Below are 25,310 nucleotides of genomic sequence, written 5' to 3'. Positions count from 1 at the left end.
GGGGTTGTTGTTGATAGTTGCCTTGCCCTGCAGTGTGATGGGAACTCTGACATAGTAATGGTGGTATCCTATGTACATGTTGTGTTCTGCTGATCAATGCCTGTTCATGTGTTGTGTTTTCCTTTCAGGTGCGAGGGGATAGTTGTGGTTTGACATGCTGGGGTGTACACATGGTGGATGTTCACATGTGATGTGTAGGGAACACTGATGGTCACTTGAGTGCACATGCATATGTGGAGTGCATGTCCTTACAGAACCACACACTTGCACTCTGATGCACTACATGTACTCCCACCCTTGCATATCCACATGTCCACTGTTTGCCTTCTGGTGCCCACTGTGTCCCGGCAGCACATGTTCTGTGACCGATCATGGATCCAGTACATGCCTAATTTGATGTTTGACGTGGTCTGTCACTTAGATGTGATGCTCAGGGTGTGCATCACACACAATGGCTGTTCACTGTACTGTGCGCTGAGCAGTGTGATGCAGGAGTAGGACACTGCACACATGAGCTGCAGTGTTGATTTTGCAATGCATAATGTGCATGTAGACAGGTATTCATTGTGATGTTACGTCTACGACTGTTGTAATGCATTTGGAAATGACTTATTTTGGGTGGGAGGTTGTTGGTCTGTCATTTCATCTGATTCCGGGTCAGGCAGCAGTGTCCGATGCCACTGTGCATTTAGGACATGGAAATGTGTACATTATCGTTACTGCATTGGTGTATGGGTATTGCGTGCCATGTCATGTTGATGTTTGGGAGGGTTTGAGTGACATGACAGTGATGGCCATGGCCTGGTTTGCAGGTGTGTGTGATGCACACCTTGCATGTCCGTGTCATCCGCTTCTCAGAGCAACTAGCTGGGGGTAGATTTCTCTCCGCAGCAGGGCCCTCCCCCTGGAACAGACTTCCGGCCTGACTTGAACTTGAGGGGAATCATCTCCAGTTCTGGAAGCAGGTCAAGACCTTCCTCTTTGCTTCTGCTTACTGTCTGCCTCTCCCTTGCAGAATTCTCCACTGGAACTGCACAGGAGCTGCAACTGGGCCACTCTCACCGACCTCGGTCCCTGGCCCAGCCACTCTCCACTTGCACTGCCTCCCTGGCAACCCCTGCACTGCAGTACTGTCTCTCTATCCCTACAGCCCTCCCTTCCCAGCACTTGTCTGCACTTACCTTTGCAGTTGCCACCAGGCGACCTATGTATTATTTTTTTGGGCTACTTCCCCTGTACTGGACTCCCCCCCCACCCTTCCCCTTTTCCCATTCCCCCTACCCCTGCACTTGCACGATCCCAATGACACCTGGCCTAGTAGTACCGTTCTCTGTGTTCCCTTGTTCCCCCCTCCCTGCCTCATTGCGCCTTGGAATACTTGTGTATGGCCCATATCATGTCATATGTCATATGTGTGCCTTTTGGTCACACAGGATAGCTTGTGTTTAAGTAGCTAGGGATGCAGACGATGTGGCACTTCCATGGCAACTTTCTCAGGGTGGTAGGGTTGTGACAGTTAACTGTCTCTTTGTCATCATCGATTGTCACCTGGTATGTGCCAGGCCTGTGTGCACTCCGCAGGGGTGGGAGTTTAGGTGAAAAATGTGGCCACAAGCTGGGTCCGGGCTTCCTCGCCACGAGCCCTGTCCCCTCCCATGGGCAGCGCCTGTGCCTGTGGTTGGGGATGTGGGGGCACCACCATGTCCACCGGGATGCCCTGCCGTGTTGCAACATTGTGCAGGACACATGCTGCCACAATGATCCTGCACACTACTGGTGGTGCATAGAGTAGTTGCCCATCAGAGCGGTCAAGGGAGCGGAAACGTGACTTGAGCACTCCGAATCTGCGCTCCACTATGCCCCTGGTTGCAATATGGGCGGCGTTGTATCTTACCTGGGGTGGTGTGGTGGGGTTCCGGATTGGCATCATCATGTGGTTGCTCAGAGGGTAGGCACTGTCCCCTGGGGAGGTGATAATAGTTGAGATTATTAGGGTTTGGATATTTGTCTGTGTGCGACTTGCATGCATGTGCAAGGGCATTTGTACTGACCTAAGAGCCATGTGTCGCCATGCTGCCCAGCTTCCAGGGCCCGGCTCAGGGCGGACATTCTGTATATGAAACTGTCATGGGTGGAGCCAGGGTAGTTTGCATAGACAGAGGTGATGATTCCCTTTGCATCACATACCACCTGTACATTGATGGAATGCCAGTGCTTGCGGTTTCGGTAGATGTGCTCAATGGCCCTAGGTGGACGTAGGGCCACATGGGTGCAATCTATGGCACCGAGCACTTTGGGGAAGTGTGCCACCCTGAAAAAATCCAGGACAACGGCCTGCCTTTCTGCGGGTGTTCTGGGCATGTATATGTGCCTGCGGACTGAGGGGCGCGCTGTCATGATTCCCAGTACCTGGTGTAGGCAGCGTGACTGCGTGGCCTGTGAGGACCCCCCCCCACTATGGCAGTGGTCCGCTGAAATGACCCAGTGGCCAAAAAATGCAGGACATTGAGCAGCTTCTCCAAGGGGCTCAATGCTTGGGAGCAAAGGGTGGGGGATGTGAGGTCATCTTCCCACTCCCTGACCAGGTCTAGGATGATATGGGGTGGAAACCTATACCTGCCATAGACCTGGTCGCCAGGCATCCCAAAAAGGCTTGTCCGTGGTGCAAAAATGCGTGCCCTGGCTATTCTCCTCCTCCTGCGGTGTCCCACGATCAGTGCAGCGACAAATGGGGCATTCATCGTAGCTGTATATACGCGTTTGTTGTTTGCGCGCACTTTTATGCTGTGCGCGGGGACGTGTGGCAGACGCATTGACGCCTGTGCAAGTCTTTTGCCGTGCGCGGGTTTCCCGTATTCGGATACGGTCCGAGTGTCATCGCGTGTGATCGGAGGGGAGTGAGCGTACACGCAACTGGCCTGGGTACGTGTGTTTCGGGGTGCACGGGAAGTTCCACACGCGATTAGCCTGGGTACGTGTGTTCCGGGGTGCTGGGAACTTTCACACGCGATTCGTGGAAATCCACGTGTGTTCTGTCATCACTTGCAATGAGGGAAACACCTGCGCGCGTCACGTCACAGACGCTCTCACGCGCTAAGGGCCTTTGGTCCAATGAAATCGCATATGCGTGCTGCCGTGCATACGCGCTAAGGCCCTTTCCTCGTATTACACGCGGACGTGCAGTTTTCCACGCGCGCTGAAATGCCCATGCACGTCTGTACGCGTCACGTCACAGGGGCGCTTGAGGGGCCTTCTGTCCAATGAAAATGCGTATGCGTGCAGATGCGCTTACGCGCTAAGGGCCTTTCCTCGAATTACACGCTGACGTGCAGATTTTTCACGTGCCAATTCACTCCGTATCAAGCTGGCCACACGGAAGACCACGCTCCTGCCCAGAAGGCCGAACTACTGCCCCCCAGAGCCCCGAGCACGCTCCCACCTGCCATCTGCTGCTGCCTGACTGCCTGCTGCCCACGTGCACTGCCATTTGCTGCCTGCACATCAGCCAGGGGTGCTGTTGCTGTGACCACCCCTGCTGGAACCGAAGACTCCCAACTGGGATTCCATCGCTCCACAGCCCAGCCCCAGGACCCAGTTGCCCACCCACTCCTGCCTCTGGGGTTGTCATGTCGGGGGAAACACCATCTGTGACCACTGACAACCCCCGGCCAGAGAGGCAGAGGGGCACCAGCTTCAGTGCCACCGAAGTTGGTGTCCTGGTGGAGCAAGTCCTGGGGCAGTATGATGCCCTCTTCGGAAGTTCCCGCGCCGACAAGGAAGGACGGACTCGGATCTGGACTGACATCGTGACTGCCATCAACGCGGAGGGGGTGGCAGTCCGCGACTTACAACATGTCAGGAAGCACTGGGAAGACTTCAGGTCCAGGACCCTGAACAAGGCCCGGCGCCTCTTGAAGGCAGCGGATGCCAAGGGGCGCCGGGGCCACTTGTTGGAAGAACAGTTGAGGGTCCTGGAACGCATATCCCCAGCGCTCCACGTCCAGGTCCTTGAGAAGCAGACCCGTCTGGAGTCGAGCAGTGAGTGTACATGCATCCTGATTGTGAGCAGTGCTTGTGGTGATTATTCAGTAGTGTGCAGGTTGCACATCTGTTTGTATGGGGTCGAGTATGGGTGGGGGTGTACAGGGCCCTGGGGCTGACACATGCGAGGGCTGTAATGTGTGAGACATGGATGGTGCTCGTGTGTGTAGGCTTGCATGCCAAATGCAGTTGTGTGGGCACACATGTTTGGATGAATGTGTATGTAAGTAGACATGTCCGTGATGTCACGCATGTATGTTGTTTTCGGCTGCATGTATCAGCACTGTGTACATGTGCATGTGTGTGTATTTGACAAGGGTGCAACAGTGATGCAACATGGATGCATGTGACAGCGGTAAGTGGAAGCCTGATTGGCAGATGTGACATGGATGCCCGTCTGAACAGTGCAACACTTGGCAGAGGTGTACACATGCATGCAAGTGTGGTGGTGTGTGTACATGTGTGGTGCACTTCCTGTGTTGCATGTGATGTCTGGCTCACCTTTGGCTGCTCATGCTGTTGTATGTGTATGGATGGTGGTGGCAGTTGCGATATGGCTGTGGTATGGCTCATGTGTGCGAGTTGTAATGACATGTGTGTTGGGGATTGTGATGACATGTCTGAGGTTTGCCAATGCCACTCATGTACAACTGTCATGTGTGTATGTGTCCATTGTACAGTGCCCTGATGCCTGTGTTTTGTTTCTCCCTGTCTGCAGCGTCAACTGATGAAGAGGGCGGAGAAGGTGCTGTGGAGCACAGCGGCGGGGATCCGACCGCCAGCCGGAGACGCAAGGCCCGGCTCCCCTCCCAGGTTGTCATCTCGTCGGGGAGTGAGGAGTCCGGTGCCGCGTCCCAGGCCGCAGCTGCCAGGGGGAGGTCCAAGAGGCAGAGGTTGGAGTTGGACTCCTCGGCAGCAGAAGGGGCAGCTGGGACCCCACAGGGCCCAACAGGGGAAGATGGCACGGAGTCATCCAGGTTGGTGGGGGGTTTGGTGGAGGAGGAGGCCGTGCAAGCACCAGAGACGGGGCCTGGAGGTGGGGATCCCACTGGTGCTAGTGGTGCAGTGCAGGACCAGGGACAGGAGGCAGCACAGGCCGGCGTGGAGGTGCCTGTGTGCAATCCTGTCCCCGATCCTGTCCCTGCATCATCTTGCACCAGCAGGGATGCCTACGTCCAGACCCGTTTTCAGGCAGGGGATGAGCTCACGTCAACTGGCCTTCCTCTGCCTGCGGACGTGGCTATCCAGGTCCGGGTTGAGCCTGTCCTGGCTGGTGTGGCGTTGCGTCAACGGGCCATGCGAGGTGACCTGCAGTCTTTTCATGGAGAGACTGCACGTCATCTCGAATGGCTCGTTGACCACGTCAGCCTGCTGGGACAGGTCACCCAGGCCAGATTCCTCCGTCTGATGGGGCTTGCTCCGACCCCCTCCTCAACTGGACCCCCTACGCGCCAGTCGTCCACTGTGCCATCTTCCCACCCATCAGTCACCTGGGTGCCCTGTGGAGCTGCCTCTGACAGTGCGGCCAGGCTGGTGGAGGAGGCATCCCTGCCACAGTCGGGAGTCGGACGTCCAGCAGGGGTGGCCACATCTACGACTGCACCCCAGCCGGCGGAGGATGTGCAGGCAGCAGGAGGCAGTGCACGGGCAGAGGCACAGCAGCAGCAGCAACGTGGTGGGAGCCATGAAGGCTCGGGGCCTTCGACATCGGAGGGGCAGGCATCGGCCGGAGGGCAGGAGGACCCAGGACAGAGAGTGTCTTCCGTGTGGCAGCGGTTGGGCCACGCCATAGATGCGGAGCGGCAGCGGGCGGAAGAGGCACGGCTCACAATGGTCAGGGCGGAGAACTCCATGCGGAGGGCCCTGAGGCGGGCCGAGTGCCTCGAGGCAATCCGCAGGGGTTTGGAGGTGGAGACGTCGACGGCCCTGCAGACCCTCGGGGCCATGGAGGTGGACCGCCTCCGGGACATTGAGGAGGAGTTCGATGATGCCCTGGCCCGGAACATCCACAAGTGAGCCGTGAAACTAGCCCGCTGCCCTTGTACATAGTTTCTAGGTAGTGTTAGGTTTCATTTTTGTTTTGATTTTATTTGGACCTTTCGGACATTGGCCACATTTTTGTATATAGTTTATTTTATTAGTTAGTGTAGTTAGATAGGTTTCCTTTATTTTGTTGGGATGATGGACCCTGGATTGTTCCCATGTACATAGTTGACAGTTGGATTGTATTTTTTTTTCTATTTTTAACCATGGAGCAATGGCTTTCTTTTTTATTTCCCATTGGATTTTGTTTTGTGGACATTGACTTTGGACATTACTTTGGATTTTTATTTTTGGTTTTGATTTTTTTGACGGACATGCTTCTTTTCATTTTTGTACATTCACGTTTCTGTTTCTTCATTTTTTATTCTATTGATGCTTCCTTTAATACATATTATTTTTGGTGAACTTCAATGTGTGGTATCTCATTGGTTTCATGCATTTCATGATATGTGTTTTGAGATTCACTGACACCCATTGGGTGTATGTGAGGGAAATGTGTTTGTTTCGGAACTTGCAATTGGTGTTCTGTGATGTAATTGCAAATTATGAGTGGGTGGATGCAATACTCGGGTGGGTGTTTTGCATTTGGAGGCTGACAATAGGGACCAGGGATCTAGATTGTGCTGACATGTTGGCTGGGGAACATGAGTTGCACATGGGTGGGGGCCTGCTGGCAGGTGCTGGTGGGGGTGGTGGGTGACATGGGTGGGGGCCTGGTGGAGGCTGCCCCTGCACTGCTGGGGGGTGGGGGTGGTGGGAGACATGGGTGGGGGCCTGGTGGAGGCTACCCCTGGTGACTGGGGGGTGGGGGTGGTGGGAGACATGGGTGGGGGCCTGGTGGAGGCTGCCCCTGGTGACTGGGGGGTGGGGGTGGTGGGAGACATAGGTGGGGGCCTGGTGGAGGCTGCCCCTGGGGGTGGGGGTGGTGGGAGACATGGGTGGGGGCCTGGTGGAGGCTGCCCCTGCACTGCTGGGGGGTGGTGGTGGTGGGAGACATGGGTGGGGGCCTGGTGGTGGGTGCCCCTGGGGAGTGGGGGGGTGGGAGACATGGGTGGGGGCCTGGTAGAGGCTGCCCCTGCACTGCTGGGGGGTGGGGGTGGTGGGAGACGGGAGACATGGGTGGGGGCCTGGTGGAGGCTGCCCCTGCACTGCTGGGGGGTGGGGGTGGTGGGAGACATGGGTGGGGGCCTGGTGGAGGCTGCCCCTGCACTGCTGGGGGGTGGGGCTGGTGGGGGCCTGGTGGAGGCTGCCCCTGGTGACTGGGGGGTGGGGGTGGTGATAGACATGGGTGGGGGCCTGGTGGAGGCTGCCCCTGGTGACTGGGGGGTGGGGGTGGTGGGAGACATGGGTGGGGGCCTGGTGGAGGCTGCCCCTGGTGACTGGGGGGTGGGGGTGGTGGGAGACATGGGTGGGGACCTGGTGGAGGCTGCCCCTGCACTGCTGGGGGGTGGGGGTGGTGGGAGACATGGGTGGGGGCCTGGTGGAGGCTGGCCCTGGTGACTGGGGGGGTGGGGGTGGTGGGAGACATGGGTGGGGGCCTGGTGGAGGCTGCGTCTGGTGACTGGGGGGTGGGGGTGGTGGGAGACATGGGTGGGGGGGCCTGGTGTAGGCTGCCCCTGCACTGCTGGGGGGTGGGGGTGGTGGGAGACATGGGTGGGGGCCTGGTGGAGGCTGCCCCTGGTGACTGGGGGGTGGGGGTGGTGGGCGACATGGGTGGGGGCCTGGTGGAGGCTGCCCCTGGTGACTGGGGGTGGTGGGAGACATGGGTGGGAGCCCGGTGGTGGCGGCCCCTGCACTGCTGGGGGTTGGGGGTGGTGGGAGACATGGGTGGGGGCCCAGTGGTGGCTGCCCCTGCACTGCTGGGGGTGGTGGGAGACATGGGTAGGGGCCTGGTGGTGGGTGCCCCTGGTGGCTGGGGGTGGGGGTGGTGGGAGACATGGGTGGGGGCCTGGTGGAGGCTGGCCCTGGTGACTGGGGGGTGGGGGTGGTGGGAGACATGGGTGGGGGCCTGGTGGAGGCTGCGTCTGGTGACTGGGGGCTGGGGGTGGTGGGAGACATGGGTGGGGGCCTGGTGTAGGCTGCCCCTGCACTGCTGGGGGGTGGGGGTGGTGGGAGACATGGGTGGGGGCCTGGTGGAGGCTGCCCCTGGTGACTGGGGGGTGGGGGTGGTGGGCGACATGGGTGGGGGCCTGGTGGAGGCTGCCCCTGGTGACTGGGGGTGGGGGTGGTGGGAGACATGGGTGGGAGCCCGGTGGTGGCGGCCCCTGCACTGCTGGGGGGTGGGGGTGGTGGGAGACATGGGTGGGGGCCCAGTGGTGGCTGCCCCTGCACTGCTGGGGGTGGTGGGAGACATGGGTAGGGGCCTGGTGGTGGGTGCCCCTGGTGGCTGGGGGTGGGGGGGGGGTGGGAGACATGGGTGGGGGCCTGGTAGAGGCTGCTCCTGCACTGCTGGGGGGTGGGGGTGGTGGGAGACATGGGTGGGGGCCTGGTGGAGGCTGCCCCTGGTGACTGGGGGGTGGGGGGAGGTGGGAGACATGGGTGGGGGCCTGGTGAAGGCTGCCCCTGCACTTCTGGGGGGTGGGGGTGGTGGGAGACATGGGTGGGGGCCTGGTGGTGGGTGCCCCTGGTAGCTGGGGGGTGGGAGACATGGGTGGGGGCCAGGTAGAGGCTGCTCCTGCACTGCTGGGGGGTGGGGGTGGTGGGAGACATGGATGGGGGCCTGGTGGAGGCTGCCCCTGGTGACTGGGGGTTGGGGGTGGTGGGAGACATGGGTGGGGGCCTGGTGGAGGCTGCCCCTGGTGACTGGGGGTGGTGGGAGACATGGGTGGGGACCTGGTGGAGGCTGCCCCTGGTGACTGGGGGTGGTGGGAGACATGGGTGGGGGCCTGGTGGAGGCTGCCCCTGCACTGCTGGGGGGTGGGGGTGGTGGGAGACATGGGTGGGGGCCTGGTGGTGGGTGCCCCTGGTGGCTGGGGGGTGGGAGACATGGGTGGGTGCCTGGTAGAGGCTGCTCCTGCACTGCTGGGGGGTGGGGGGGGGTGGGGAACATGAGTTGGACATGGGTGGGGGCCTGCTGGCAGGTGCCCCACAGTGCTGGGGGGTGGGGGTGGTGTGAGACATGGGTGGGGGCCTGGTGGAGGCTGCCCCTGGTGGCTGGGGGTGCAGGGGGACATGCGTTGGTGGGCAGTAGTGCAAGTTGACATGTGGGTTGGCTGGTGGGCATGGCCATGGTGGATGGGGTGCCTGCATAACATGTGCTGGGTAGGCCCCTGTGGTGTGAGCCACCTGCAGGGGCCGTGGAGGGTGTAGAGGGAACACCTGGGAGGACCCACACGTGCAATTCACGTGTGCTGCTCCCCACGCACCCCCGCAATACACGTAGCCCGCTCCCCCAGGCCCGATCGCGTGAGAAACTTCACGCGAACCCCTGATATACACGTAGCCCGCTCCCCCAGGGCCGATCGCGTGAAAAAGTTCACGCGCACCCCTGAAATACACGTAGCCCGCTCCCCCAGGCCCGATCGCGTGAAAAAGTTCACGCGAACTCCTGAAATACACGTAGCCCGCTCCCCCAGGGCCGATCGCGTGAAAATGTTCACGCGAACCCCTGAAATACACGTAGCCCGCTCCCCCAGGCCCGATCGCGTGAGAAACTTCACGCGAACCCCTGAAATACACGTAGCCCGCTCCCCCAGGCCCGATCGCGTGAAAAAGTTCACGCGCACCCCTGAAATACACGTAGCCCGCTCCCCCACGCCCGATCGCGTGAAAAAGTTCACGTGAACCCCTGAAATACACGTAGCCCGCTCCCCCAGGCCCGATCGCGTGAAAAAGTTCACGCGCACCCCTGAAATACACGTAGCCCGCTCCCCCAGGGCCGATCACGTGAATAAGTTCACAAGAAACCCCTGAAATACACATAGCCCGCTCCCCCAGGCCCGATCGCGTGAGAAACTTCACGCGAACCCCTGAAATACACATAGCCCGCTCGCACAGGCCCAATTGCTGTATGTTGCCACTTTTGTAATGCGCAGGGACGCTACCGCCTGCCTTCGTGTGGCGGACGTGTTTCGGCTTGTGCGTGTCTTTGGCTGTGCGTGGCTTTGCCCTATTCGATTCCATGAATACGTGTGGTTCGAGTGCGTGTGGGCGTTCTGTCTGCTTCCCTGCAGTACATCCCCAGTTACGCCCTTATTTTCGCGCGTTGTTCCCCATTCCGCGCGTTACGCCCTGTGTCCCGCCCACTTTCTGGTGTATGCGCCGAGGTTGTGCGCTTTCACTGTGCGCGACGCGCACGCCTTTCGGGATGTTGCAGTGAATTGTGCGCCATGCACGGGTTTGGCGCACATCCCGGGGTGTACACGCGCAGGGACTTCCATGGATCGCACGCGTGCGCCTGTTTTTTTCCGCTTGCGCGAAGATTTTCGGCGCACGTTTGTTCCATGAATCGGCCCCTAAGATCATACTTACAAAATGAAAAAATACTAGTAAAACAAAATGTATTCTAAATCAAAAGACATAATAAAATCACAGAGGAGCAAGTGAAGATCATTGTCATTCACATTACATAAACCATGCAAATTCAATACATAGTGTAGTTAGTAACAGTGTTATTGTATGTACTGTAAAACATTAGCAGCACATTTCTGCTGTAGAAATGTGCCAATGTTTTACAGTACATAGAAGAACACTATCTGTTGCCAATTACACTATGCATTGAATTTGCACGGTTTATGTAATGTGAATGACAATGATCTTCACTTGCTCCTCTGTATTTTATGATGTCTTTTGATTTAGAAAACATTTTGTTTTACCAGTATTTTTTCATTTTGTAAGTGTGATCTTATATGGCTAGTCCAAATAGCTCATAGCCATCCGTAGGGTTTTCTAGCACTACCTGTGCGTTTAAGGGCGGGGTAGCCTTGACTCCGTTTTCCTTTTGTCCATCACTATGATGGGCCATTTAGATTTCAAATCAATGGAAGGTCTATGAGACATCACCTGCCAGCAGTTTTCCGTTTTTGAACTTTGCAGTGGGCTGGCTTAGATTGGGAGGGGACTGACATTTTATGGTATCTGTCCCTTCTCCCCAGAAGGGAGCCATCCCCTTTTTAGGCTAGGAAGGTGAGCCCGCTAAGCAAGACCCTTCCTAAGGGTCTGGGCAATTGGAGCCTCACTGGGAGTGACTCCGCTCTGGTGAACAAGGACTCCTATTCCCATGAGGAACTCCCTATAAGAGAAACATTATCTGCTTACATGGGAATTAATATGCCGGCACTAACTGGTGTATCGCCTTCGACAACCAGTTATACAAATCCCATCTCCTTGGCTTTAGGTAATGCTGGATTTGACATAACCAACAAAGATAAACAAAATGCCTCCAAGTGCTGGCGACAAACTTAAAGAGTCGAAGAACCCAACGAGAGGCAGAGAAGCTTATGCAGAGGAGAGCCTCTGATGAAGGAACGTCCTTGACGGGCAGAGTGCTGCTGGGCCGTGGAGCCAGCAGTACCGCGAGAGAATTAAGGAGCAGGGACGAGCACCAGAAGACCATCAAAGAGCAGTGGAGCACAGAGGGATACACCCGCATCAAGCATTGGGAAACAGGGTATCATACTCCCCGGACACGCCAGGTCCTTTTCCTTTAATTTGCTTATGTGCACTGGGATACACATGCTCCTAGCCGGGTTCTGTGACATGTGGTGCTAGATTTATCTCCATGGATCCTCCCTCATCAGGTACCCGATGGACCGCAGGGTGTCCAGAGTCACTGGGGGTAGAAGGCACCACTCTTGGGATTGAATGCCAGAATCGACCATAGGGACCACTCTGAACCTCTGCCTCTTTTCAATTTCACAGCATGCACTCACCTACAGAACTGAGCCCAACTTAAGTGGACTCTCCAAACCCTTGACCATATTGGGTCTTACCACCCAGGTAATTTATTCCACCTCTTTTGAGTAGCACCTACACTTTGAGGGGCTTCATATAATGTCTAATTCCAACACACGCCTTGTGTGTTTTCAGATTATCTCAATACACCGCTGCGAAACTGCCCCATACGTGCTTCTCCCTGCTATGTTCCCCTTTTGGGACATGTTGAAGTAATGACAGAGCCGAGAGGCTTTTTGAATATTACCTTTCCGGATAAGGACCCCAACTTTGTGTATGTTATTTGTTTCTCCAGATCACAGGATACCTCATACTTGAGTAGGTTTCACAATTCCTCGTCCTGATGAAGGCCAATATAGTTACTACATCTCACCCGTGGTACAAGGCCGAAACACAGATGTGTCGACAATTCCATCATCATTCTCATCATGCAACACTGTTCATCTAACTGATTGATTAGGCATTCAAAAGAGATACTGTGCAGCAGACAAGGCGTCACTTTTAGTCAAGATTTACTTTGAATGTATTAGTTTGTCTCAATGTTTTTTGGTTGTTTTCTTACATAGGGAATGTATGCTTTTTTTTCAGCCTGTGTCAACTTGTCTTTAAGGATAAGGAATCACGAAAGCCTGGAGGGCCCCATCAGAGACACAGGGGAAGTAATTAATCGAATCTGGAGGAATCAATTTATGACAGGAGAAATCACAAGAAAAGCATACAAGGAATTGGGGAAAGGATACGAGAAGGATCCCTATGTGTAAAGATGTTAAGACTTTAAATATATACCACGAATTACAGAATCTCTTGAGGATTGTGTAAGGAGGGTTAAGGAACTTTATCGACTTTAAATAATACCCTTTTTTATTGGGACTCAGAACACTACCCTGAGAAGAAAACCACCTAGTTCTGTCACCGGAAGTCTTAACCAGCAGCACAGTGTTCCGATCTTGGGTTCTTTTTCTTTAGTGGTAGGGCCAGATAGCATTAGGTTATTGGATGGAGAACATATTTTTGATTTCTTTGATGACTGACAAGCACCCGTAGTTTTGTTTTTTTTTGGCAGGGAAAATCCCCTTAGCGATAGGCATAAATAGGCCTTTTCTTATTTGATTTAAAAAAAGAATCATTTGAAAATGTCCTCTGTGCCTCAGACTCCTTCTGGGTCACCAGAGGACTAAGATTACAGTTTTGGTAAGGAGACCCATATGTTCATAGTTATTTTTAAATCAATTGAAAGCCAATGGAAAAAATGTGTTCTGGCTGTTTTAAAAGATAAACACTAACGATTGGGACATGCATCCTCCCCCAACACCTCCTCAGCTCAGCATCGGCTTCCTGTTCAAGCTATAAAGCAACACTTCAAAGAAGAGCAGACAGTTTCACAAGTTTCTGGTGAGCAAGTCCTATAAAACGAGGCATAGCTGGCAGGCAGAGCCGAACCACAGGGCTGGAGAGAATTCCTGACCTGTTGTGGTAAGAGTTTTAACACATTTAGCACAGCAGAGTAAATCTACTTTCTGGTACTAAAAATTGACCCTTTGACAATTTTCCCAAAATTAAAATTGTATGCTACTTTCTATATTTTGATGCTGAATTAAGGCTTTTAACTTTTTTTTAAGACCTTTAAAACATTTTTTAAAATTACATGATTTTCTTTCTGTAATCTTGGTTAATCAGAGATCAAGATGTATTTTTGTTAAGCTATCTTCCATCGGTTTTTAGAGTGATGATAAATACAGACTGTGGTGTGTGGCAAGGCTTGGAAAAGCACATTCACAAGCCTATGCTCACACTTACTGTTCCCCAGCTAGGAGAAGTGAACTCAGATATGCACTATTAGATGTGAGGAAAAAAATCCAGAAAGTGCATTTCAACAATTTAAACCTGCATTCGTATACATGTTTAGGTAACTGCCCTTAGAAGCCATGGCCTATCGATAGTTGCTTAACCCTTTCCAATTTAACGGGTTTACAGTGGTTAGCTCACCATACTCTGGAATATTTTAGATGGCTATTCACATTGCTGAATGGTTGTAGACTTTTAGATTCCTTGAAGTCAATAATACAAGAGGAGGATGACGGAACTACATTCAACTACATTAGTATTAACATTTGGGACTGCTTATTGTTTGACTATGCCATTTGTAATGCTTGTCACCTACTCCAGCTAATAAATGACTGCTAAGCAGGAGTGAGAACATTCTTTGAGTGTTTCTATTTATGAGACTCTATATTTAAGAGGCACTTTATTGCTAGTTCAGATGGATCGCTATCGAGATGTTTTGGTGGTAGGCCCATGACAATATTTCTACCCAAAACTGAACCGGTCAGGTGCTCAGGGGAAGTTGTTTCTCTTGTGCTAAGCAGAGAGACCCAGCTCTCTCCTGAGCCTTGCGTCGAGAACAGCACTATTCTATGCCACAGAACCTGACCACTCCATATGGGCATTTAGACCATTAGACATTCTGGGGTTAGACATAGACAAGCGGGTATGATGAAAACCATGACAAATCTGTAAAGGAGAGAACATTCTAGAGTGCCGCTCTTCTCCAAACGGGTACAAATGGTTCTGGGGAAACTCTATTACTCCCTATCAAAGGTTTAAAAACACCTTTCATTTATGCAAAATACAGATGACCCACTTGTTCCCTGAAACGTTTGTCCAAAAGACAGTGATGACCTTTGTCAGAGCAATGACAATGCCACATAAATCATCAGAATCCCGTCATAACCTCTTGAAAGTGAACCTGTGAACATAGGAAATATATCTTTGTATTGCATCAGAATGTCTCCATAGCCACTCTCTACGATCACTCAGAATTGTTTGGCAGTGAGAGCACTATATAAAAATGTAACTAAATAGAATAGATGCAAAGGCTTTGTGTTACTCCGTAATAGGAGCAGGCATAGGCTGCCTGAGGCACTAGAAAACAGACAAGATAAACTAGCATTTTTACCTTAAAAAGTGTGTATTGTCTTTTTTTCCTTAGTAGCAAAATAAAAAAAATGTTGAATTGACATCACAAGCTTTACATTCATTTAAAAAAAATAATCATACAGGAACAAAAGATTGTTACAAAGAAAGATAGCAGTGCAATATCAGAGGGAAGGAATATAAAAGTAGGACAGCAAAGATATGATTAGTATTGCATCATATTTAGGGATATACAATTGTTGTAGGAATGCCCAACAACCTTAGTACACCTGGAAAAAACAAACCAGTTTACAGACATTTGACAGACAACAGTACCATGATTACAAAGATACTTCAGCATCACATTTTACAAAGATTGTGTAGGATGCATGGTAAGCTAGGATCAGAAAGGTGAGAGAATTCCAAGTTGATGCTTAGTTAATATGGTACTGGTCCCAGCAGGTCACAACACCAGTAGTACGTCAAGAAATCAGTGCATACACATGGTTACAAAGTGTGCTAACAGGCATTCACAAATGGCACATTTTAAACATAGGATTTGCCTACTTTTAATTCATAAATAACATCAGAAATGTTCCTATATTTTAATACTTGACAATTCATGTCCCTTTTGGCATCACTAATCAGAAAGCAGGTGCCAGTTGACACACAAAGCAACCTAGAAAAAGCACTTTGCATGGTTTCCAGGAAGTATGTGATCTGGTTGCCAGCCATCATAAAAGCAAGTTAGATTTCACCAGCAGCACATTCACAGATAAGGAAAAATCAAAGCATCATATGAATACAATAAAGCAGAAAAGTCTCTATTGAGGCATCTTTGAGTGAGGTGCAGTTGTGTATTTAATGACCTGGTGCAAAGAATTATTGCTTTTTTTCAAAGCACAAAATATTACAAAAACATTTTCTTAATTTCTTCTTGCAAACTAAAACTCGGGTGCCCTTGGTAACAGTCATTAGTGGCAGTCAATGTCTTTGGGATGAAGGGATGCGGGACCGGTATGGTGACAGGCTGTCATTCACAGTCTTAGTCCTCCACAGTAAGATTTATAATCAATGTCACTTTGATATTTGCTACTCCAGGTTAATGAATGTGATAAGACCTATTATTGCAATTTGTTCTCCAAAAGCCTACTCTAAGAAACAGAGCAATCCATATGAGCGAAATATACAGATGTGCCCGACTATGTGCCTTGTGAAGCTGCAGAGACCCTAAAACATTGCATCATTTGATAATGAAAGAACTACACCAATTCGGCCATTATGCACACCGAGTACAGAGGCTAAAACATTTGTCTTTTATTACTTTCCAGTGGGGTGCTTTTACTACCCTTCCAAGGAGTTTTAGGGGCAGAATGAGTTGAAGTATTTCATTGAAAACGTCTGTAAACCGGTTTACCCACTTCATAATCGCAATGATTTTTTACTTGAAATACCTATACCACAATGAAATACATGAAAGTAAGGCTACAAGTTAAACATCTACAAAGTAATTGATTCGCACTATGTGCTCTAATAAAGCCCTAAGTAATTATAGCTTGCAGACCAGCTCACAGGTAAAAGAACATAGATGTCTGAAGTTTACTTACATTTCCTAAAGTCTTAGTATCGTTTTACACAGAAGACTAATTGAATGTATTGAATTTATAAAGCACTTTCACCAAAGCGCTGTACAGAAATAAAATGGTACAATAATATGAGCGATAACTCCGGTAACAAATAAATCATAAGGACAGTGAATGAGTTTTCCAAGTAGAGCCGAATGCGAATAAAGAGGGGAAGAGGGGACAGGTCAAGGTAAGGAGCTCCACTCCCTAGGGGCACATTCAAAAAAGGAGTTAAAACATAAAGGCACAGAAGAGTTGGGACTATTAGAAGGAGGAGCGAGTCCTGAATGAGCGCGAATTTAGAAAGAAATGAGAGGAAAGATAAAAGGGGAGCAAGACCATGTAGGCATTGAAAGAGGATGCTCAAGAAGTGAAAACTGAGGCAAGATTCTAAATGGAGCTAGGCAATAGAAGAAATGAGATGGACGAGCTGAACGAAGGCAGAGAGTGTGGATGGAAAAGTTGAAGATGGAAAGCAGAGGAGCAAGATGGTGGGCAGCGAGGCCAATCAAAAGAGCACACTAGTAATCAAGTCGAGAAAAGATCAGAGTAAAGAAAGAAAAGGGTGGGTTTTCCGTATTAATAGCTGTATAGGGCAGAAATTAGCAATATTGAATGTGTGGGAAGAAAAAGAGACTGAGGAGTGAAAGAGAACACCAAGATTGCGAGCGTGATGTGATATGGGAATGAGCGTAGGAGAAAACAAGATGGAGGAATTAGAGGAGGGGGATGAATAGAATTTCAGTTTGAGTGCTTACGATGGAGAAAGCCCGAATGCATCCCGGTTTGTATAGAGTTGGCAAGCAGTAATCTAAGCATGGACAGTATCAGACAAATGAGAGAAGGATAGAAAGATCTTAGTCGTCAGTGTAAAAGTGGCAGGACAATCCAAATGGTTTGATAATATTGGAGAGTGAAGAAGTATAAAGCGAGAAAAGAGGAATAATAACCAACCCTTGCATTACACCAAGATGTCATTTACAAGTAGGAGAGGATTTTCCAGCCCTGGTGATAGAAAAAAGAGAGTGATGTGAAATATAGGATTGAAACCGACTAAGAACAGAACCGGAAATGCCTACGGAAGACAGAGGATAGAAGAGGAGAATGATCCACCGTGTCAAAAGCAGTGAAGTAATCTATTAGAATAAGAATAGAAGATTGCTTAACGTGACAAGTAAGCAAAACCCTACCAATAGCAGTAAGTAAAGAGTTAGAGACACTAATAAGAGCAGTTCTGGTAGAGTGAAGAAGGTTAAATCCATTTTGAAATGGGGAGAGCAAAGAGTTGTGGTCCAAAAAGGAAGACAGTTGGGAATAGACAATATATTCAAGGATTTTGGTGAGGTAGGATGGAAAATAGATAGGACGGAAATTCGCAGGAGAAGAAGCATCAAGGGAAGGTTTAAGAAAAAGAATAATAGCATGTTTGAAGGAAGAACGAAAATGAGAGGTGGAAAGAAATAGATTAAAGACGATGGTTAGGAAGGGAAGACTAGGATGAATGACCGTAGGAATAAGGGAAGGAATTGAGTAAAGGGGAGAGACTTCTAAAACTGGGCTGCATTGGAATATGTGGGGCAGTCTCAGCAAGTGCCAAGGCAGAAAGGTATTGTCAGGTTCACACTTTGTACCAAGTGGATGAGTTTCCACTTGATCTTGCGTCATCATGTTTCTGACCCAAACAGCAAGGAATCCCAAACCACACCTCCTACCATGATCCACTCTTTACAAAAGAGACTTCCTCAAATTCAACACTACCTTCCAATGTTATAATGACCGATAACAAGTAGACAAATTTGGATAGACACCCATTCTCGAAAATCTGATATATGTAGCAAATACACACTTGAAAATTGAGTGCAAAGAAAAAAAGTTATTCAAAACCGACTTGTGATTTTCCGATTAAGTATGGGGGTATGTGTAGAATCACAGTTTATGGAGTCTCAAACTCCAGCTGACGTTAATGTGATAGATGAAATTTTCATTAACTTTAGCTTGCCTATCCTACTTTTGCATTTTGCACAAAGAGCAACAGAACAAGACTAACATTTCAGTGCATGGTAGATAACTACTACATATGGATCGGAGCATCAATATAAAAAACAGCCAGGAAATCTTGCAGTGTTACCACAAACAAGCACTATGGCAAGCGGGTGTCGCAGAAACATTGTATTTCTCTGCTATAGCAGCCACTTGAACAATGGCAAGGAAGCAGCCACATCACTGTCTCCAACATTATTTTTAGAATTATTACAAATTAGCACTTAATGGTCAAAACAGATTGGCAGGTGTAGGCGATTTCACTAAAACATTATGGCAGAATACACCATAGAATTGCCCTTCAGCTAAAACCACTGTTGTTTCTAATAGTTTCCAAAACCACCTTGCGCAGGATTGACCAATCATTAAGGTCCCCAGATATGCCAGATTCTGGCCTTTTAATGTAGACAATATTACAAAATAGCTCAGTAACCCATTGAAGATTAGCTCTGTTAGAGTACTATTTCCATCCCTGTTACTTCCCAGTTATAGAAAATTACACCCCTGCACAATCATTTGTAGTTATTCACAAAACCGATGACCTCATTTCAAAACTCGTTTACAACAGGAGGTAGGAGATCTAGATTTGTTGTGGCAATGCATGCATGAAAAATTTATTTTACTGATCCGGATTACATTTACGATCTTAGTCAATGGGAGATAAAGTTCTTAGGTCAAAATGGTAGAGGTTTAGACTACCAGCCAATTAATCTAATGCTTTATCCAGCCAGTCACACCGCCTTTGCAAGTTCCATTAAACTTGAACAGTATAAAAGCAGTCATTGTCCGAGCAACTAGATGGATATCAAAAGAACATTGCTTTGCATCAATACCTCCAGGACACCATTGTTGTCTGTGACCAACATATAGTATTCTGGTGGATGATAAAGCTCAGTCCAAGAATTGGCTCAATGGCACATGTATTCACCTCATAACCCACTTGGGATTCAGCAACCAAACCAAGTCAGTGGTCCAACCGCACCTCACAAACCAACCAGAAAAGAAAAACAGTTGGTGGTGTTGCAATATTTCACAAGTGTGGCCAAAGACCGTTTTTACTAGTGGACTTCCAAAAACCTTGCTCAGCGGGTGGCAATGGGACAAGCTCTTTTTTTTTATAGAAAAGCTAAACATAACAACTCAAGTTGTGCCAACACTCCTTAAAAACGAGTTGAGAAATCTGAATTGTGGGCATAACATTTTATCAAGAATTTTTAAAATTTAAACACAATCATTATGATGGTTACCATCACTACTAAATGCCCAAAACAAATTATTTCTAAGTAATTGATCGAAATAATCTCAATTTCTCAATTAAATGATCTAACAGAATGCAATTTATTCTCAGATAGTTGCTAATCCAACTACTGACTGGTATTAAGGTTTGTCAGACACATTCACATACTATAGGGTTTAGAAACCTTTTGAGTGCCTGCCCTCCTCCAACACCCCCTCCACCCATGAGGAGATCAGGAGTACCGAGGCTAAACACATTTTTGGATAGGGCGTCCTCGGGACATGGTGAGGTGCACATATTAAGAAATGTTTATATAAAATCACCAAATGCAAAACAATATCACTTTAGGTCCTAGTTATATGTTCTAAGGCTGACCTAAAAAGCATTGTCGGGTTTGAGTCATGCTGAGCAGGGGTCTAGACTAAAACACTGCATTGAATGTAGAGTAAGGGGCAGTGGCAAGAGTCACTTCCAGTGGTATGATGAGCAGAGTACATTCCTTCCCCCCAAGCTCAAACACAATATTGGCATACATTTGAAACCGCAGTGGTCGCATCACAAATAACTTGCAATACAATATATTTGGCAAGTACAGAAGTTATAGAAAAACAGTCTTATGCAAGTTACAAGAGGCCAGCTTTTGTGGCTAAACATTAGGGCCTGGGTAGGAGGAGTAGTTTCAACTCTAAACTCGAGTCGCAACACTCCATTTTCCTTTGGGTATATCTAGAAGTAATCAGTGAAGATATTGCCAATAATAACGTACATTGGTAAGTAGCATCAGGAAACCAAAATCAATATGCCAAAAATCAACAGAACCTGATAGGAAAAAAAAAGGAACCAAAAGTTGAAGAAACACAAATACAAAATAAGGTAGCAGCCAAGAAAAGTAGGAAACACTTTCCCCCTGACCTCCACCATTCCCCATTCAAATAAATAAATCAGGATGGGAAAGAGGGTTGTGGGTGGCGGGGGAGTAAAAAAGTAAGAACTACAGGACAGAGGCTTTGATGCAATGTTATAATGTGCAACTGAACGAGAATGACGCAAACATTATCAAAAGCCGAATGCAATCCTTTTCCAAATGTAACTGCAGGGTTCAAAATTAAGATTCAAAACGCTGGAGCTAAAACCAGCTCCTGGGTGTCAGGCATCATCCAGTAGGCAGGCACTACCGCTGTGGAACCAGGAACGGGTACACAGCACACCACAAATCTAACTTCCAGATGAAATGTACACTTTAACTATTTGCCCATTATGTACAATAGATTTAAATGCATCCTAGATGTGTGCTTATTCTGCTTTATTTATATTCTCAAACAGTCCAAATGAATGTCACATATGCATGTTCGTAAGGCACCAGTTGGCGTTGGGGGACAAAGATAGCTCCTGGTAACTGATTGCAAGCTAGCTAGGCTCTCCTACGGTACAAGCAGGAGCTAAATGGCTCCCAACAATTTCGAACCCTGTATCTGTGTAGATCACTCAAATGTGAAGAATGTAAACAAGAGTTATTACCTATGGACGTGCCAGACTATGGCATTCCTGGTTCCCATTAGCTCAGACAACCTTACCAAACATTCAGAGAATTTCAGGGAACTTTAGCCCCTTTTGATTTGTTGCTTTTCCTGCTTGATTGAAATTGTAGGCCATAAGGCTAGACTGTCCCTCAAAGCAATCGCTCATCGTGACACACAGGGCTAAGAAAATGGCAGTGGAGTAACATACAAGACAAGCAAAACAATCACTGGTTCTAAGCACAGAAAACCGGTTCATAGCCAATAATCTGCTGCTATTCTAAATGTTTCAAAAAGGCATGTCCTAGTAGATGTACTTAAAATAAAAGGAAAAAAAAGGAGAAATTAAAAGTTCCCAGTTACAATTCAACAACCACAACACTTTCCTTGTCATTTACCCCTATAATCAATGCATAAAGAAACAACCCTTTCGTAAAATAAATCCTTAGGGAGGCGAGAGAGATAATTGGCTTATATCATTTAGGAAAATGAATGTCAGAGTTATCTCAATCCAAAAAAACACTTTCTGTGGTGACCACTTTCAAAATGATCTTCATTCATTAGAGTCCCATTATTATTATTATTATTATTATTAGTAGTAGGGCATTTATTGAGTGCAGACCTAGCTTCGAGAAGCAACAGAGCGCTTTACAAATCATAGGGGAGGTTGATAGGTTAGTACCAGTCCTTCTCCATTCTTTGCAACTTCCCACTCCCCTCCCCATAAACACGATAGGTCTTGCTCTCTGCTTTTCCAAAAAGTGGCGTCCGGAAAGAACTGCAAAGCTGTCCTGTTAACCGGCATATGTCAAAGTTGGATTATTCACAGTAAGTGCGCAATTAACTTATCTCATTTACAATATATTGGGTGCTGTGTCCCATTTTTTCAACCAGTAAATGCTATCGTTCTCATGTCCTAGTTGGCTGGAACTTAAAGGTATGGAGTGCGCAGGGACATGGGTTGAACGTTTGATCTGATCCACCAGGGACTGCACTGTGCTCATGCAATGCCCTTGTCAAAGTGAAGCGCGGGTACTGCCCTTACAAGAGGGCAGCCTTCCTATGCATTGCTTGTGTTCTTTTAACACAAATATGCAGTAGACGGTGCCTTTTCGTGTGGTGAGCCAGAAGGCCCTTGTAATGCATATAAATATATGCAAGGGAACAGCGGGCATATTTCCTCACCAGGCAAACACAATAGATCTGTACTAGGGAATAAGACAAAATAAGAGTTCTTCAAACATACAACATAAGAAAATCTCCAGTTAAGTATTGAATTTTTCTATAACTACTTCACAAGTACAAATGTATTCTGTGGAGTTACTACAACTTCCATCCCTCCAAGATGAAAACTGGAAGTCACTTCAATGACTATTTATGGTAATGCAAAGATCTCCCTCCTCGAAGACCTGGTCCTGTCCCCTTCCATGCAACAACATTCCCACTTGTATGGAATAAGATGGAATGGATGTAGGAATACAAAAGTCGCTGCAATGCTTATTCATCTTTCTTTCAAAAACCAGTATCTACGATTAAAATGAGCATATAACAAAGCCTGGCCCCTCAGTCCAAACGACTCCTAAGCACGTCAAATCCCCATCCTGATAACCACATACTTCCTGAGTGTGCGGCCCACTGCTGGGTTGCAAATAATTTTACTAATGTTCCAAATCTATGTAAATATATGTATGAATGTAACTAATAATGATTGCCTTTGCTCTGATCTCTCTATTACTGACTCTTCATTCAAGGTGATCTGTAACACACCTCCAGTACCCATTTCTGCAAAAAGGTGAACTGTAAATCACCTCTTCCCCGCCTGGCGGGGTTTGTATTTGATGTGTGTAACCTTGCTTCTGTGTCCAAGTATAAACGCCCAGATACCCTTGGGTGAGGGGCGCTATAAAAGAAAATAAACTAAACTAAACCCTTTACCCGGCTGTGGTCTTTCCAGATTACTGTGCCAGGGACTTTCAAAGCGTTCCATAGAGGCCGCTTTGGGGTACACAGTACTTGCCAGACAGTCACTCCTGACAACTAGGAATTGCATATACGTCCTATAGACCGAAGATATCAATGTACTTGGACATAAAATCCTCTATGGGATTAATGTAACATTTTTAAGACGCTTTAGTCAGTTAATACACGATTACGGTCAATGGCATGTATACCTGCAGTAATGGAGTTTTGGAAGGGCGGGGCATTCGCAATGCGCCAATGCGCCAATAAACAAACTGTTAATACAGAGGACTTCATAGACAAGATGTTAAAAGCCCCCAGAAACGTACACACTCGAGTACATTTGTAAACGTGTGGCAGTAGCGCTCCCGAGCCCTGTAAGTATTGGCTTCAGACAGGAGGATGCCAGGTGTAAATACCTCTGCCCTTGAACTGTGATTAACTCGGAGAAGAAACAGGAAGAGCTTTGCAAAGCAGGACACCTGGAAAACCCCTGTATGAGGCAGCCGATACTTTAATAAGTGCGCGACGTGAAGAGTGTGGTTTAAAATGGCTTTCAAAGCCAGCCAATGCCTGCTCCAAAACAATACATCGTGCTGTGGGGCTCCCCCAGCAAACCATACCTTCTCTTCTAGGATAGAGGTGTACAGAAATCGGAAACAGTGCTGGTTAAATTCTTAAAATGCTACGAACACCAACACTAAAAAACAAAAGAAATGGATGCGCTTGGGAGCACTATTGTGCCACTGCTTCACAGATTTGGACAGCCTGCCACCACAATGTCACGGGACCTCTGTGAAATTGACAATATATGGAGTCAAACATGTCTCCATCATTCACTGCAGACAGCAGCATCATCGCATCGGAGGGTAGTAACACTGGGACAGTACCATTTAACAGTCGAGTAGGGCCATGGAAGCGCTTAAACATGGGCTACAGTGTTAAGCCATCGACCGAGTTGAGTTGATGCGACTCTTGTGCTGCAGGCATGGGACTGGACGGGTGTATTCCTCTAAATCTGAAAATGAATAATTAAACATGTGGACTTCCGCAGCCTTGTAAAAATACTGTCCGAGAATGTGCCCTTGTGAGAGCAGCAGAGAACATCCCAGGGAAACAAGACCTCATAGCCTGGTGTCCTCAGGCACTGCCATTTTGCCAGATTAAAGATGGCCCTAGTACCAGGCTCCATTGCATGGTCATACAAATGAGAACCTGCATCATTCTGTTGTCGCCACTTTCTGCACTCCCTCAAAGGGAGTCCTGCAGAAGGAGACCCAGTATTGCAGGCTTTCTGCAAGAGTGCCATCTCAGTTAGAAGGCCAAGAATGGCTGCTTCTCATCTGCATCCTGGTGTTGCTATTCATTTGGTTTCAACACCAATATGAATGGCCATCGTCGCATGGCTTCCGGCATCGGGCAGATTCTGAATAGATTCAAGTCCCTCTTTTTTCCTTTGATTCTTTTCTGGGGGTGCTTCGGGCAACTCCGAGTCTGTGCCATTGGAAAGCTGGACCAATGGCACGCCTTCATAGTCCAGTGGAGTGTTCAGTCCAGGGTTGACAGTCGATTCCAGCGATGCGCTGGGATGCTCTGGCAAAATGCTGGTTTCATCTGCGATTTCACCATCCGGAACAGGTAGTTTCTGTAGAGGGACAAAGCAAGTGATTAGTGTCAATGCCTGGACATGATTGCATTTCTTTAGTTTTGACCCCTGGCAAATTTCAGTCTTTCCTATTTTACTTCAAATAAAACACCCTCTTCAATGTTGGTTTGTCTGATTTCTTGAGTAGTAAAGGAAGGCAAACATTATTTTTAGAGTATGTTAATTTGGTGCTTTACCTTCATTCCCCTCTCAGTCTTTCCCCATTCCGTTTCAGACCAAGCAATATTGTGACACCTCATTTCCAAGCACTCCTGACTCGCAAACCACACTCAACTATTGAAGACCACAGTGAGTGCCGCCTCATGTACATAGTCTGCCTTGCAATCAAAAATAATAAAGATCACCTACTTACTATATAACTGGCACCATTTACTAAA

At 48.6% G+C, this 25,310-nt stretch overlaps 1 protein-coding gene across 1 annotated transcript in view; it reads right to left on the bottom strand.

The window, feature by feature from the left end:
- Positions 1-14,925: 14,925 nt before the first annotated feature.
- Positions 14,926-25,310, bottom strand: part of MTMR8 (myotubularin related protein 8) — a 710,603-nt gene continuing 700,218 nt past the window's right edge. The window contains exon 14 of the mRNA XM_069612538.1: positions 14,926-24,912. Coding sequence (XP_069468639.1) covers positions 24,631-24,912 — 282 coding nt within the window. The 3' untranslated portion in view covers positions 14,926-24,630. The remainder of the gene's footprint in view (positions 24,913-25,310) is intronic.

Source organism: Ambystoma mexicanum, chromosome 5p (genome assembly GCF_040938575.1).
Source record: "Ambystoma mexicanum isolate Mex_15411 chromosome 5p, UKY_AmexF1_1, whole genome shotgun sequence".
NCBI lineage: Eukaryota > Metazoa > Chordata > Amphibia > Caudata > Ambystomatidae > Ambystoma > Ambystoma mexicanum.
The sequence above is the reverse complement of the archived record's forward strand: the minus strand, read 5'-3'. Positions and strand labels throughout refer to the sequence as shown.